The sequence below is a fragment of the Rhinatrema bivittatum genome, chromosome 2, assembly GCF_901001135.1.
Source record: "Rhinatrema bivittatum chromosome 2, aRhiBiv1.1, whole genome shotgun sequence".
Classification (NCBI taxonomy): domain Eukaryota; kingdom Metazoa; phylum Chordata; class Amphibia; order Gymnophiona; family Rhinatrematidae; genus Rhinatrema; species Rhinatrema bivittatum.
Genome location: NC_042616.1, coordinates 332,834,300 through 332,850,711, shown reverse-complemented (window position 1 = coordinate 332,850,711; position 16,412 = coordinate 332,834,300). Strand labels below are relative to the sequence as shown.

Sequence of the window (16,412 nt, the reverse complement as noted above, 5' to 3'; positions counted from 1 at the left end):
CCAGGGCAAGGTATAATATAAACTCAACAGCACATAAATCAATGGAAAATAATGAAAAATAACAACGTTAAATAAAATAAACAGCAACCAATATAGTATAAACTTATCCAAAACCTACAAGGCTAAGGTGAATGACAAGGAAATGGTCATGCATATGTCAGCTTGGCTGAAGCTAACCTGAATTGGAGGGCAAGAAAGCACCTGGATCAATGGATAAAGACTGATCCAACCCTGGTTCATCCCCATTGCAGGGATAATTTAGTTAACAGCCTGTATATATTTAAAGGGGTTGATTTTCTAAGCACTTTCTGTGCTTATAAATCATGCTTTGAACCTGGGAATTCTGCATGTAAAACTATGCCTGAAACCCAGTTTCATATGTACCTTTACCCGCTATTTAATCAGGCATTCTGGGGGAGGGGTGGGGGGAAGCGGAGTTAAACCAGGGAAAAGATTTATATGCATACTTTCAGTTTTTAATCGCACATGTTTAAAAGTACATGCATGTACCTGGCAAACCCATTAATTTTCAAAATGGATTTATGCACATAAGTCTGCTTTGAAAATTTGGGATAAAATCTGCAGGTAAAATGTACCCACAAACTTTAGCACTAAGCAGGTAGCTGTACAACTATACACCCAATCAAACCTGTCAATTTGTGTGCAGGTATGTTCTGAGAAAATGTTTATGCATAGTACATTTGGATATGCAAATGGTAAGGTGGAAGTGCAAGCCCACCACCAGGAACACCTCTGCTACTGACGGTAAACTTATGGGCATACAGGCCATACATGCCTAGGTTTACACACTTCTGAGGTGAGCAATTTTGTAAAAGACCATTTCTATGGGTAAAACACTATTTTATCCAGTAAAACAGCTTTGAAAATTACCCCTCTGTATATACTGACTTGTAGCTTGAATTTCTAACCCCAGTCAGAGTTACAAGTCCACATGAGCAAGTCTGGACAGCTAATGAATCAAAATAAGAGGGGAAGCTGCTGTAAATTCTTGAAAAATCGAACGATAATAAGTTAACAGACCAAGTTCCTTACACAATGGATGTCATTCATCGCCAATGACAATACGTTTGAAAAGATCTCATCATTCGATTGAAAAACTCTCTGCACATAGAGCCGGATTTTAAAAGCCCTATGCGTGTAAATCTAGAGGATTTACGCGCGTAGGGGGGTTAGCGCACTGGGCCTATTTTATAAAGGCCTGGCGACGCATGTACAGCCCCGGGAAACGTTTAAGTCCCATGGCTTCAAAAAAAGGGGTGGTCCAGGGGCGAGGCAGGGCCAGAGGCTTCCAGCACAGCGGCCATTTGCCGCTGTGTTGGAGGATCGTGTGCCGGCAGGCGCAAAAGGTAAGATAGAGTTCGGGGGGGGGGGGGGGGGGTAGAATAGGGCTAGGGGGTGGAAAGGTTAGGGGAAGGGGTGAGAAGGATAGAGTACGGGAAAGGGAAGTTCCCTCACAGGCCGTTCCAAAATTGGAGCGGCCTGGGACAGAACGGGTGAAGGCCGCGGGCGTCGGCGTGCTCAGGATGCACAATAGTGCACCCCCTTGCACGCGCCGACCCCCGATTTTATAACATGCGTGCACCTGTGCGCGTATGTTATAAAATCGGGCATCCATGTGCGCATGCCGAGTAGCGCATGCACATGTACACCTGTACGCTTCTTTGAAAATCTACCCCATATATTTTACACGATACAGAAAAAGAAAGTACAGAGAGAAGAAAATGAGAACATTAGACTCATTACTTTATTAACTTTTTTTTTTTTTTTTTTGTGGAGGGAAGGAGTCCTGAAGGTCAATTACCTTTGGTTGCTTTTACTTTCCACTTCTCCCGGTTTTGCTGCACTACTTCAGTCCAGGTGGCTTTAAAAGTTTTGAAGTCCACAGTGAGTACAGAACAGTTAAGAGAGGCACTTCCTTCTGATCCAGTGCTCTTGACACTCGATCTTTTAACTTCTGAGGTGTTAATGCTATTCAAACTGCAGAACAAGATGGCATACCATATTATGAATATTATACTGTAGTACAGTAATTCCCAAACCTGTCCTAGGGCACTCCCTAGCGTGTTTTCAGGGTGTCCACACTGAATTGTATGAGACAGATTTGCATGTACTACCTCCATTGCATGCAAATTTATCTTGTGTATATTAATTGCCAATATCCTGAAATCACAACTGGCTAGGATGTCCCCCAGGGATGTTTGGGAACCACCGCTGTAGTAGATTAAACGCAAAAGCTTTAACAATGATCATATACAATGATTGGTTACTTCTCAGAATGTTATGCTGAATAAAGCTGTACTTTATATTTTACTGAGGGAGTTCATAGGGCATTTGCCATCATTTTGTTACAAAAATCCATAAATTCAAATTATGTGCTTAAAAATTAACTTGTTTCCTACTCTATGGGGTGCATGTACTAAACAATGTTAAAACCAGGCACCATGAGCTTTAACATCTGATGTACCAAGCTAAAGATATGTAGAACACAGCGCATTGCCATAGCAACGCTAAAGTGTCAGATTCTCAGATGGCACCCCTTCCTATACCGCCCCCTCCCCCTTGAGGTACCTACATCAAAACCCTGCCCACATGGCCTGGGTCTAATCCCCGGATCTTACCCCAGTCACATGGCTGGGGCAAGGTCAGGTCGGCGCCATTTCTGAAAATGGCGCCGACCAGATTGGGTGCGGAGGTGTACTCAGCCCCAACATAGGATCCAATTAAAGATAAGGCGGGGTTCTGGAGGGGAACGGGTATGAGGATTGGAGGGGTCCTGAACTTTTTCCAAAAATGTATTTTGAACGGTGGTGAGTGTTGAAATCATGGCATTTTGGGGGGTGGGGTTTTGATATAGGCACTTCAAGGGGGGTGGGTATGGGAAGGGGCACTGGGGCAAGAAATTAACTATTTGTTGGGGGAAGGGGTCCTCTGTTGCCGCCAAGCATATACTTTCAAGTATTTTTCACATTTTGAGGGCATTGGTGGCTGCCTCGACTGACAGTTCCGGGTTGAGACGGGGTAAGCATTGACCCCTGCTTAACCCCTCCCTTTCTGGCCTCGAGATTTTATTTTTTATGTTTTTTGCCACTTTAAATGTGCGGCGGGAGCCTTGGGACCCGCTTTTCGGATCTTGGGATTCCCGTCAGACATTTAACACTTTTCAATGAGGTGTTATTTTATCAGAGCTGACCATCGACTCTGTCGGCCGCAATAAAATATTTATATAGAATTGACTAGTAATGACATCTACTGCTTCACTTTTATTCACGTTATTAACGCTTTCAAAAAAATAAGCAGATTTGTGAGGCAAGACTTCCTTTGGGTAAATCCATGCTGGCTGTGTTCCATTAATCGTGTCTTTCTATATGCTCTGTGATTTTGATCTTTAGAATAGTTTCCATTATTTTCCCCTGAACTGAAGTCAGGCTCATTATTGGTAAAGAAGATTAAACCTAATGTGGTCCCACTGCTTGCCAGCTGTGGTTTTTTATGTTTTTCTTTTTTAACAGCTGGTGACCAGCGACTGAAGCAGTCAAAAACAGCTTTTATATCACAGGTTTTGAACTTATGCCAGCAACTAACCTAGCCAGATACAAACTAGCCAGGCTAATTGAACATAAGCCATTTGGCAATGTAGGTCCACCTTGTTTTCTTCCATGTCCCCTGAAACATTTGGGAGAAGACACACTTCCTACCCCTCTGGAACATCAACAGGTCTCTGGGCCCACCCATCATTCAACCTCCCCCTCCCAAAAGAAAAACAAAAAACAACCCTCAATAGACCTTGGTTTCTTCCTTCTGGTGAAAACATAGAAACAGTTTTGGGGATTCAGTTGGGTCTGAGTGGAGTTGAGGAGGGTGGAGAGCCAATAGGCCTGCTAATGGTTTGGGAGAGACCCAGAATGTGTATTGACTTTTGTGGGCTAGATGAGTTTGGTCATGATCTCAGAAATAATGTGTTTTAGGGTAGTGTCAGGCCCAGAAGGCCCACTGTAATTTGGGAAGTGGATAAAGGGAATTCAGACTTTGTCCATAAGAACATAAGAAATTGCCATGCTGGGTCAGACCAAGGGTTCATCAAGCCCAGCATCCTGTTTCCAACAGAGGCCAAACCAGGCCACAAGAACCTGGCAATTACCCAAACACCAAGAAGATCCCATGCTACTGATGCAATTAATAATAATGAGGAAGGTGAATGGACCAATATTATTTGAGGACTTCTGGCATTGGCACACAGACATTTCAAAGTGTGTTTTTTGTTTGTATTAACAACCTGCTTTTCAGTTGTTAGGGATAATTTGGAAATCATTAGCTTCAGTGATTTTTTACATATAGGCACATGGACTACGTTTGTTTTTATTGGAACCTCTCTGTTGGGATGCCCTAACTCTCCTGTTTCATTAGTATCCTTCAAGGATACATTTCTCCAAACCATGCACTGCTGAGTGACTGTCGTCTTTCCCCATTGTTCTGGTTTAAAAGCTGCTCTATCTCATTTTTGAAAGTTAGTGCCAGCAGCTTGGTTTCACTCTGGTTAAGGTGCAGCCCATCTTTTCGGAAAAGTCTCCCTCTTCCCTAAAGTTTCCCCAGTTCCTTACAAAACTGAATCCCTCTTCCCTGCACCATAGCCTCATTTACACACTACAACTCTGGAGCTCTGCCTGCCTCTGGAACCTCCACATGGAACAGGAAGCATTTCAGAGAATGCCACCCTGGAGGTTCTGGATTTCAGCTTTCTATCTAAAATCCTAAATTTGGCTTCCAGAACCTCTCTCCCACATTTTCCTATGTTGTTGGTGCCCACATGTACCATGACAGCCGGCTCCTCCCCAGCACTGTCTATAATCCTAAGTAGGTGACGCATAAGGTCTGCCACCTTCGCACCAGGCAGGCAAGTTACCAGGCGGTCCTCACGTCCACCAGCCACTCTGCTATCTACATTTCTAATAATTGAATCACCAACTATGATGGCCAGACTAACCCTTCCCTCCTGGGCAGTAGCCCTGGGAAACTTGTCCTCAGTGCGAGAGGACAATACATCACCTGGAGAACAGGTCTTTGCTACAGGATCACTTCCTGCTACACCAGGGTGATGTTCTCCTTCTGGGAGACCTTTCCGATCCAAGGCAGCACTGGGGCTGCGAGACTGGATTTGGGACTTGGCTACTAAGTCCCTGAAGGTCTCAATCAATGTACCTCTCTGTCTGCCTCAGCTCCTCCAAGTCTGCTACTCTAGCTTCCAGAGATCGGACTCGTTCCCTGAGAGCCAGGAGTTCTTTGAACCAAGTGCACACATACAATCTCTTACCGGCGGCTAAAAAATCATACATGTGACACTCAATGCAAAAGACTGGAAAACCCCACTCTTGCTGCTGGACTGCTGCCATCAACTTAGTTTTATTGAGTTACTAGTTAAGTTTAGGATACTAAGGGAGTTGGAATTAGAGTATTTTAAATTTACAGGTGAATTTACTAATTAATCAGCTAGTGTCCTACAAGGGGATGATTAAACTTTCAATAAGGGCTGGTACAATAGTATGATTTAGATAAGACCCTGATTTATTTTTAATGAGAAAGTGTCTCATGCCTAAAAATCAAGGGTTGAGTGGGTGGGAAAGAAAGACAGACACTAGAATTAACTATCTCTGGCTTGCTTATTACCTCAGATACATACAAACTCTAAATAATATATCCCTCTATTTCACCTTTCACCAAACTTTTATAAGTCCAAAGATTTCCCAAAGCTATATTTACCAGTCCTCTTTACCACCATTAAATTAATCTTCACTCAGTTAATTGAAGGGTTTGAGATTTGTGCGCTATTAGGCACGCGCTTCCAGTACTCTTCTACTGCAAAGGGTGCGGGGACTCTGGAAGATGGAGCTATGGAATTCAATCCCTGGATCATTTGTGGTGACCTCTGGACTCCTCTCCCGAGGATGCTGGGAGCAGTATGCAGATGAGCCTTCCGGTCCTCTTCTACTACTACTACCATTCTTTTAAAGGGTGGGTGATGACAGGGAGTTGTTCCTGGGAGGTCCATGGAACTTTGGTGTGGTTGGGCCTAGAAGTCCCAAAGAGTTTTGGAAAATATAGTTTCAGGAAGTGGAGGAGGCAGAGACCAGACACTGTTTCAGGGGAGGTGGAAATAGAGTGGAGAAATTGGCTGGCTAACTGACAACTTTGGGTTGGTTAGTGCAGGGAAACCTGATATGCAAAAAGAAGCAGCATTACCATGGCTGCACTATCTTTAGCTTAGCCGTAGTAATGCTGACATATTCTGTATATTATTAGTTTGATATATTGGGCATCAAAGCCTAATGTACCATTAGAATTAAAATAGCATGTACCCTGCGCTACCATGCCCATTTTACAGTGGCTTAATATATAAACCCCTTAAAATGTTATTAGCTCCAAACTGTTGGCAGACAATTATTGTAAATGGTGGATTCCACAAGAAATTCATAATCATTGTTTATTTGTTACTTAAGATTTGTGCTGTCACACTGCCACTTTTAACTAGTCATTATAACAGAAGTCCAATATCATATACTAGAAGCCTTCTTCGTAGACTGCAAATAGCGGTGCTCATCTGTTAGTACCTGAGCTCACATTAGTCAATCAGATATGAGGAGGGATCCGTGCAGTTTCATTATGAACACTTTTATTTTCTTGACAGTTTGTGACTATTTAGGCAGGGCATCCCAAATATTTCCTGTGGACCCCACAGACAGTCAAGCTATAAGGATATCCAAAAAGAATATGTATGAGATAAATCTGCATGCATTGGAGATCCATTATATGCAAATGTCTTTCATGCATATTCATTGTAGATATCCTATTGATTAGGAATCCTCAGGACAGATATGGGAAGCCCCTGGTTTATGATATATGATATAATCAAACAACTGACATGATTTCATTATACTTTACAACATATAATTCATAGAAACATAAAAACATGTCAGAAAATGACCATATAGTCCTTTAAGTCTACCCATCCATCCAATTTATGTAACCCTTCCAATTCTCATCACTCCCTCAGAGATCCCCTGTTTTTATCCCATGCTTTCTTGAATTCAGATATTGTTTTTGCCTTCACTATCTCCACCTGGAGGCCATTCCATGCATCTGCCACTCACTCTGTAAAGATATAATTCCTAAGATTATTCTTGAGTCTATCCCCTTTCACCCTTATCCCATGACCCCTTGTTGTAGCCTCCTGTGCATGATAACCCTTGAGATATTTAAATGTCTCTTTCATATCTCCCCTATCTCACCTTTCTTCGAGGATATATATGTTTAGATCTTTAAGTCTATCTCCATATGCCTTAGAATGAAAACCACTGATCTTTTTAGTAGCCACACTCTGGACCAACTCCAGCTGGTTTATATCCACTTGAAGGTGCAGCTTTCAGAATTGTAAACAGTATTGCAAGTGAGGTCTCACCAGGGACCTATACAGGGGCAATATAACCTCCCTTTTTCTGATAACCATTCCCTATGCAGTCAAGCATCTTTCCGGCTTTTGCCATCACTTTATCCACTGATTGGCCACCTTAAGATTTACAGATGCAGTCACCTTCAGATCCCACTCTTTTTTTCTGCTTAGAAGAATTTTGTCTCTAATACTGTACCCCTCAATTTGGTTCTTGCAACCTACATGCATTACTCTGCATTTTTAGAATTAAATCTTCCAAGGATGTGGTGTGGTGCTTGTAGCTTTTGTTACTAGTAATGAAATAGACTGAATAATGGTTGAATAAAGTCCTTTTTAACTAGGCTATTTGTTAAAGTATGTGTATTGCTTTTACCAGCACATTGATTAAAACAGTTAACTCTATGGTTCCTTTTGGAAATTTTTTAGTGTGTGTGTGTGGGTGGGGGGTATAGTTTTTACCCTTCATCAAACAATGTGTGATCAAACTCACCACAGAAACTGAATTGAGTTTGTCAGGAAAATTTAATTTTCACCAGATCCACTGGAAAAAATTAATCAGACTCACCCCAAAAGACTAAGACAAAAGTCCAAAACAGGTCTAGAAAAATCTGGAGCAGATAAAAAAAAAATCCAATACAATATGTTCCATACTTTACAGAGTCCCAAAGCGTACTTAGACTTAATAGCAAATTTGAAATTAATTTGAACTTACATAGCTAATACCATATGTATTCTTTTTTTTCTTAAATTTTTATAGAAAATGTGGATTTTCTGTAGCATTTGTGCATCCTTGCTCTTTCTATTTGTTCTCTTTTTCTTTATGGCCAGTTGATGGGATTCAGGTGCCATGAGCTTTCATTCACAAGTACCTGAAGATTTTTCCCTATTTTAATAGACAAGGGGTGTGAATTTATTTGAATCTAAATGGTAAAATGGAACGAATGAACCGATCTATGTTTCCATTTTAAACAAACCTAAAATAAAGGTGAAAACACAAAAATGTTTTTTTGTTTTCAAATAGTAAATCATATTTTTAGTAGCTTGGTCAGGAGAAAATAAAAAAATATGTAAATAATGCTTTCTCATCTCAACTCTGCCCCTTGGAGTGCCCTGCTGTGAGTATGAAGAAAAGTACCCACATACAGCTCTTACTTTTCTCTGCACAAACCCCATATCCCCAGGTTAAATTATCAAAAGCCTGCTTATGCACATAAATCCGGATTTATGCATGTAAATACGTTAGAAAATTACACTCTTACAGTGTATACTATATGCCCTTAGATCCTGTCCCTCTGAATATGCTACAACAAAATGACAGTATATTTACAGAGCTTCTTCAACTTTTTTTTTTTTTTCATAGCATGAAAAAGACTGCACTAGTCATTGCTGACAAAGGCTTGACCAAATGATGAAAGTAAGCATTGTTACTCTACTAACCTTGAACGCCTAAATCCAGCAAGTCCAGACCGTGATGCTTCTTCAATGAGAGGCGTTACAATCTTCTCTGTCATGTCAGTCAACACAGTAAACGTGGGCTCCACAATGAAATCAATAAAACCTGAATAATACACACAAAAAAAAAAGACAATGAACTCTCAACAAAACAGCAGTATCTGCTATAGCACTGGGAACTTGGTACGGGCAAGAAGTAAACCGGAAGGTGGAAATATATTTCAGAGGCCTTGATGTCATAGATCTAAATCAATTCCCAGTACCATAATATTTTTATTACACTACTCCAAACTGAAGAGATAAAAGGAAGGGCTATTTGGAAGTCTGGAAAAATGATACATGTTGAAATTCTGTTGCAGCAACAGCTGAGGACAGGTACAAATCATATTGTTAACAAAATGTTCGACAAATGTGAAAACACAATTGGGACCAATAAATGCACAGATGCTTTTACTATTCCTGAAAAAAAAGTAAATGAGATTTGAACAGTTTGTAATACAAACTATTCGTTATAATGATCGTGAACTATGTATGCAATATCCAAATCAGATGGGGCTGATATTCCAAAACAGATGAGAGCCTAAATTTAGGCTCCCCTAAGTCAGGTACCAGTTATCAGCCAAATTAAGGAGCCTATTACTTTTCAGCTGGAAATCCACATAAAGGGGTCGATTTTTAAAAAGTGCACGTGTGTCCATGTGCATGTGGTTCCTGGCGGGCGCACATGGATGCGATGTTATAACATGTGGCATCAGCATGTGCCATGTTATAAAATACTTTTTCCCACATGCACATGCGCGGGGAGGATTTTTAAAATAAAGCGTGCGGTGACACGATCGGGCCTAAACCAAGTTCCTTCCCAGTCCACTCCAAAAACACCAATGTAGGAACATAACTCCAAAAGTTATAAAGCCTAAACATTTGAAAATGTGGGCATGCCAAGCATCCTGCAAAGCATCTGGCTTAGGAAGCACTGCAGTTGGTTAAATATTGGCAAGGAACAAGCACAGAAGGTTAGACATTGCTTGCAGAGAAAACATGCATTTCGTGAGTTGAAATGGTCTATCATTGAACCAGTCCAAGTCTCGGAACATGCGGGACATTTACCATCTTTGTTAAACTAGAAAGAGCAGTTTTGGATATTTTCTTTGAAATCTATAAAATCTCAAGGCATGAATGAGGAAGGTGAATGGACCAATAGTATTTGAGGATTGAGATGAGATTATGATCTGACTATATTTTTACTGTGACTTAATTCTGATTTGACTCTTGCAGGTTTGTCATGACAAAGAAATATGGCCAACAATGTGTTGGAATTCAAGTAAGCCTATGTGGATATTAAAATGTTCTACATTAAGAGATAATGATTTTGGAGACAGACCCCCATTAAAAGGATGAGTAACCCTGAAGCAGTCACAAGACACACAAAAACTTGAGCCAGTGTCACGTCTGAGATTTCCATAGAATAAGTTACTCCTGGGGGAATTCTGCACAAAAAGAAAATGTAAAATTTGGCACACAAAAATGTAAAAGTCTGTATACTTTATATTGGTCAAAATAACACAATATACATGACAGTCTTTAATAGGGATGTGAATCGTTTTTTGACGATTTAAAATATTGTACGATATATTTTAAATCGTCAAAAATCGTTAAAGGCGATATTTAATAGGAATTCCCCCGATTTATCGTCAAAAATCGTAAATCGGGGGAAGGGGGAGGGGAAGGGGGAGGGCGGGAAAACCGGCACACTAAAACATCCCTAAAACCCACCCCGACCCTTTAGAATAAATCCCCCACCCTCCCGAACCCCCCCAAAATGCCTTAAATTACCTGGGGTCCAGAGGGGGGGTCCCGGTGTGATCTTTTACTCTCGGCCCTCCGGTGCGTTGTAGAAATGGCGCCGGCGCTACCTTTGCCCTGTCAGGCAAAGGTAGCGCCGGCGCCATTTTGTTTTTTGTCCTCCGACGTCAGGAGCGTAGGAGATCGCTCCCGGACCCCCGCTGGACCCCCCAGGGACTTTTGGCCAGCTTGGGGGGCCTCCTGACCCCCACAAGACTTGCCAAAAAGTCCAGCGGGGGTCCGGGAGCAACTTCCTGCACTCGAATCGTTTTGCCGTACAAAATGGTGCCGGCCATACGGCGTATGGCCGGCGCTGGACCCCCAGGGACTTTTGGCCAGCTTGGGGGGGGGTCAGGAGGACCCCCAAGCTGGCCAAAAGTCCCTGGGGGTCCAGCGGGGGTCCGGGAGCGATCTCCTACGCTCCTGACGTCATTTTGTACGGCAAAACGATTCGAGTGCAGGAGGTCGCTCCCGGACCCCCGCTGGACTTTTGGCAAGACAAACCATGGCATACCGGGGCCTTCATCTTCGTTGTGAGCTTGATGGGCTCCACTCACGGCACCCTGGGGCTTTCATCTTTGCGCGAACAGAATGCCAGGATCTATATCTACACTGTAAGCGGGTTCGGGCTCCACTTGTGGCATGCCAGGGCTGGACGGGCTCTGCTTGTGGCATGCCAGGGCTCCTCCATCTTCACCAAATACTGCACAGAAAATTGCAATTCTGTGCAGGGGGGAATTCTGCGTAAATTCTGTGTTCTGCAGTAGCGCAGAATTCCCCAGGACCAATAAGTGCACCTCAATGAATAAGTACACTTTAATGAATTTGTGTTTATATGCAGCAAAAAGCAAAAATAGTGGAAATATGGAAGACTGATGATTATAATGGAGAGCCATATTTTGCTTTATAAATTTAGATTTTTATATTCTGCTTTTTGGCACTATAGGTATTTCCCTATCCCCACAGGGCTTTACAATCTAATTTTGTATCTGTACTGACAATGTAATATTATACAGCTAGCATGAGCTCATTGGGATGATGGTTGCTTATTTCCACAACAATTTATAGTGTGTTGATCATTGTGGTTGTTTGTAATTTTATCATGATTACAAATAAATGTATCCAATACACACTGAATATAGAGTAGCTACCCAAACACATACAGGCTGATGCAATAAAGTGCGTGTAAAAATGTGCGACCAAACTGGGTACACATTCTTTAACATTCACACATCTACCTGTCCTGGATGCTCGATGCAATATGTAAATGAGCTGCCACGCTAAAACGGATGCACTAGGGATAAATTGTGCTTCTCTAGTATGTCCATGGCATCATGAGCCCAGGACACGTGGCAAAGCGTGGGTTAAGAAAACGGATGCTCAATTTATGAGCGTCCATTTTTTCATGTGGCAGCTATTTTACTAGCACAATACACACGCACAATATACATGGCCTGGACTCCAGGCAAGTGAATATCATTTGCAGATGTAGGGATAACTGGTTGAGAGTCAGTCATCCAGATAGGAAAAAAATCCAGATTCCCTGGTTTCTTAGATGAGCCACTGCCACAGCCAAACATTTGATGAAAACTCTGAAAGTTGAGGAAAGGCCAAAGGGTAGGACTTTGTACTGGTAGTGCTTCAAAGCTACCTGAAAGCACAGGAATTGCCAAAAAGAAGGGTGTATTGGAATGTGAGTGTAGGCATCTTTGAGATCCAAAGAACACATCCATTCACTCTTCTGAATCAATGGTGGGATCAACTTAAGGGATATCATCTTGAACTCCTTCCAAAGGTGTTTGTTGAGGGATCATAGGTCTAGAATAGGCTTGAGTCCTCCCGAGAGTTTCAGAATAAGGAAGTACTGGGAGAGTAACCGGTATTGATTTGGTGTTTTACTACCGGTTGGATGACCTGCTATTGGAGCAAGGTTTGGATCTCTTGCTCCAGAAGAGGTTGTTGAAAAACATCCTTCAAGGGGCTGACATGACAGGGAAGGGAAGGTTTGATCTTGAAATTTAGATGATAACCCTTGCACATGATCCTTAGAACACACTGATCTCATGTGATCTGACTCCATTCCAAGGAAAAATGGTGTATCCTGCCCCCCCACTGGCAAGTGAGGCTATAGCTGGGCTGTCTTCAAAAAGACTGAGGGGGGTTTTGGGATTGTTGGCTGTGATGGTTTCTGTTGTTTGTAGTTCTTCTGACGACCTCTAGGTTGAGCAGGTTGGCACTGTGAATGAGTTTGCTGAAACTGTTGATATGTCTGAGGCCTGAATGGCTGAAAATGCTTGATCGACTTTCTCTGATAATAGTAAGGTTTACAATAATGATGATAAAACGTCTTCACTGCAGCCTGAGAATCCAATGTCACCAACAAAGACTATACTGCAATGTTTTCTTCTTTGATTTGGGATACTGTGTCCTTCAGTCTGTCGCCAAATAGGGTCTTGCCTGAGCATGGCAGATTTTCTAGTCTGTCATGAACATCTTCCCTAATGGAGCTGGAACGGAGCCAAGCTATTCAACAAGCAGCAATGGCAGTGGTGGAGGATCGGGAGGAGGTGTCAAAGGACTCATAAACTGCCCTCACAAATGCCGTAAACCCTTCCAGATCATAAAAATGTTGAGACGTTAGTTGCTGGCCTGTTTCTAAACGTAAGAATGGTTTTAATAACTGCAGTCATTCATAAAGATACTGGATCATGTAAAACTGGTGCTGTAGGATCCAGGATGTTAACACTGCATTTTGAAAGGTTTTCCTGGCAAAGTCCTCAAGGAGCTTGTGTGCTCTCCCTGGAGGAGCAGACGCATGCAGCCTTGATTTTTTTGCATGTTACATCGCCAATTCGACAACTGATGCATGCGGAAGTTGGATGACGCTATATGTCAAGGATTTCTATAATAAAAACTTCAAATCCAGCTTCCTGGAGACTGGAAGGTTGGAGTAAGGGGACTCCCACATTTTTGACAGCACCACATCCAGTACTTTATGGGAAGGCAGAGCCAAAAGTTGAACTGACACTTCCAGGATCTTAGGATCCTGAAGACTTCCTCCTTAGGGTAAGGGAGTTTCTGGATCTCTACTCCCAGCATATTGCCAAGCTTCTCCACAAACCATAAATTGGTTAGAACCTCCGGAGGAGAAGAGTGGTTTGGAGGTTCTTCTGGAGACTCAGTTGGTATACCCGTTGAGCTGGTGGGTGAAAGGTCTGGAGGAGAGCTCGGGTGGACTGACTGAGGTGATGGTGGCTGAGATCCACCCCATTTATGTTGATCCGGGGATACAGGCTTCACCAGAGAAAAACATGTATGGTCCTGAATCCCTTCCCCACTCAGACCTGGAATATGAGGGGACAAAATCTCTGGGTGCAAAGAGGAGAATAGATTCTTTATGATTGATGAAATCTGGTCCATGGCTTGATGGGATCGGCTCAGAGGTGGATCAGGAAGAAGCCGCTGTTTCTCCAAAATGACAGTAGCTGGAGACCATCTCCCATGAGGGCGTATAGCTGCAGAAAGTATATCAGAGGGAGGTTGTCTCCGGTCCCAGAAACCTTTCTCTGGTCCAACCCATTTGTCTCTCAGAGAAAGCTCCTCTTGAAGAATGAGACCCCTAAGATGGGATCATGTGGACAAATCTGAGTACAGTATGTTCTCCCTGGGAGGAGGAAGATCTGGAATTGATTGAAGCAGGCTTGGAAGAGGAAGCCCAAGGTGGTTGCAATGAGATATCAAGGATCAGGTCCACACCGTGACTATTACCAGATGGTGATGTAAGGTCTTCTCTCTTTTTCTTGCAATGCGGGCTTTGAGGCCCCTGGGGCTCTTCTGCCCTATCAGAAAAAGTGAATTTTGGTCTGCCATCACCTTTGGATGACACATGTGTCAAAAGCTCCGGGAGTTGCATTGTGAAGGCATCATGCGTGGAGGGACACCAAATCTGCATTGAGGCATCATGAGTCTTGGCGCACACGGTAGCTTGCGTTGAAACCTCATGAGTCGGCACCCGTTTAGACGTCTGTGCCAATGCTTCATGAGTCGAAGCTGGAGCAGTATGGTTGCTCCTATCTGATGTCTTCCAAGTCGACTGCGTGGATGCGTCCAGAAGATGACTCGGTTGTTTAGAACTTGACACTATCACTTGGTCAGTGTGTCGAATTGAAGCTTTTGACAACGCTGACGGTGCACCTGCTCCTGAATCAAGTTTGGTGTACACCACAGGCCATTGCTTGGGTTTGCTAGGTGCCAAAGTGACCTTCTGACCCACTGTTGATGAATGCTTGTTCCTTGATTTCACCTGTGACTTCATCGAGGAAGACCTTCTGTGGACATTGTGGGCAGTGGTTTTAAGGCCCAGGGAAGAATGCATTGAGCTCCTCAGGGAGGGTGCATGGTTCGCGAAGGTAAAGAAGCTCCCTCCTTGTCTCAGAGGAGGGCTATCTTCGCTGCCCTCTGCCTTTGCACCATGGAGACATGTGGCCGGAGTCTTGACATGACTCCTATTGCGATCTGGGCCTAGGCAGAGGCAGCAGTAGTTATGGTTGTCAGTGATGGACATTATGTGTCTGCATTGACATTACTTAAAGCCAGGCTATTTGGACATGGCTGGTTAGCAATGAAAAGAACTTTTTGGGGTATCACTGGTGCGAAAGAAAAAGAAAATAAACCTCTAAAATAAGGAGACACGATGAGAGAAAGAAACGTCCGTGTGTGAGCGCTGAAAAAAGAAGTCTGAAGAGACCATAGGCGCAGCAGATCAAAGCTCTATCTTTGAAGAGAGAAGGTCCGCAAGAGCACCATCGGATGACGTCACCCAGATAGCAAGGTTAATTCAGCCTGCTTATCGACGGAAAAATAGTTAATAGCCTCATCTACTTGGCATTTACATGTGATGAGTGCTATTAGCCACGCCTTTGTTTGGACATGCATTTTGGACGCCCTGATCCCATTATTGCATCAGGGGTTATGGCCACGCATCCAAAACGCATGTCCAACTGCTCGTTAAGATGTGTGCTTGGCTGGGTGCACTTTATTACATTGGCCCCAGACTATATTGTATAATTGCAGGGGAGGATCAGATGCTAACCTGCAGCTGGAGGGCTAAAACCAAGACATTTTAAAACATTTTAGGCCTCCATCTTTTCTGTATAGTACCTCCAAAATCTGTATTGTCCAGAAAAACATCAAGGCAACCGGTATATAAGCCCGGGCTGTGCTCTCTCAAATCGCCTTTACAACAGGTCCCCTCACTAGTCGAGTGCTCGTTGCTTCTACTGTTCCTGGTTCCTGATCCTGATTGCCTTCCTTCCTGTTTACTTGTTCCTGAATTCCTGTTCCTTCGTCTCTCCTTCGGATTGCTAACCTGGTTTGTCTCTGCATCGCCTGACTACTCTGTTGCCTCTCTCTAGCCCCGGACCTCTGCATTGCCTGACTACTCCATTGCCTCTCTCCAACCCCGGACCTATGCATTGCCTGATCACGCCATTGCTTCTCTCCAGCCCTGGACATCTGCTTTGTCTGACCATCCTTGACTCTCCTCATCCAGACCTCAGCCTTGCTTGCCACTGCTTCCAGCCTGCCACCAGTCTTGAACCCAGCTTGCTTAAAGACGCCTCTTCAGCCTTTGTCCTGGACGTGATTCATTCAGGCC

The 16,412-nt window shown here is 43.2% G+C and overlaps 1 protein-coding gene across 6 annotated transcripts in view; it reads right to left on the bottom strand.

Annotated features, from left to right (window-relative positions):
* The window catches only part of PDE1C (phosphodiesterase 1C), a 1,569,255-nt gene that overhangs the window by 213,194 nt on the left and 1,339,649 nt on the right, over positions 1 to 16,412 (bottom strand). For all 6 annotated transcript variants that reach the window (XM_029589797.1, XM_029589798.1, XM_029589801.1 and 3 more), the window contains 2 exons: positions 8,900 to 9,020; positions 1,823 to 1,998 (listed from right to left, as the gene is read on the bottom strand). In XM_029589797.1, coding sequence (XP_029445657.1) covers positions 1,823 to 1,998; positions 8,900 to 9,020 — 297 coding nt within the window. The remainder of the gene's footprint in view (positions 1 to 1,822; positions 1,999 to 8,899; positions 9,021 to 16,412) is intronic.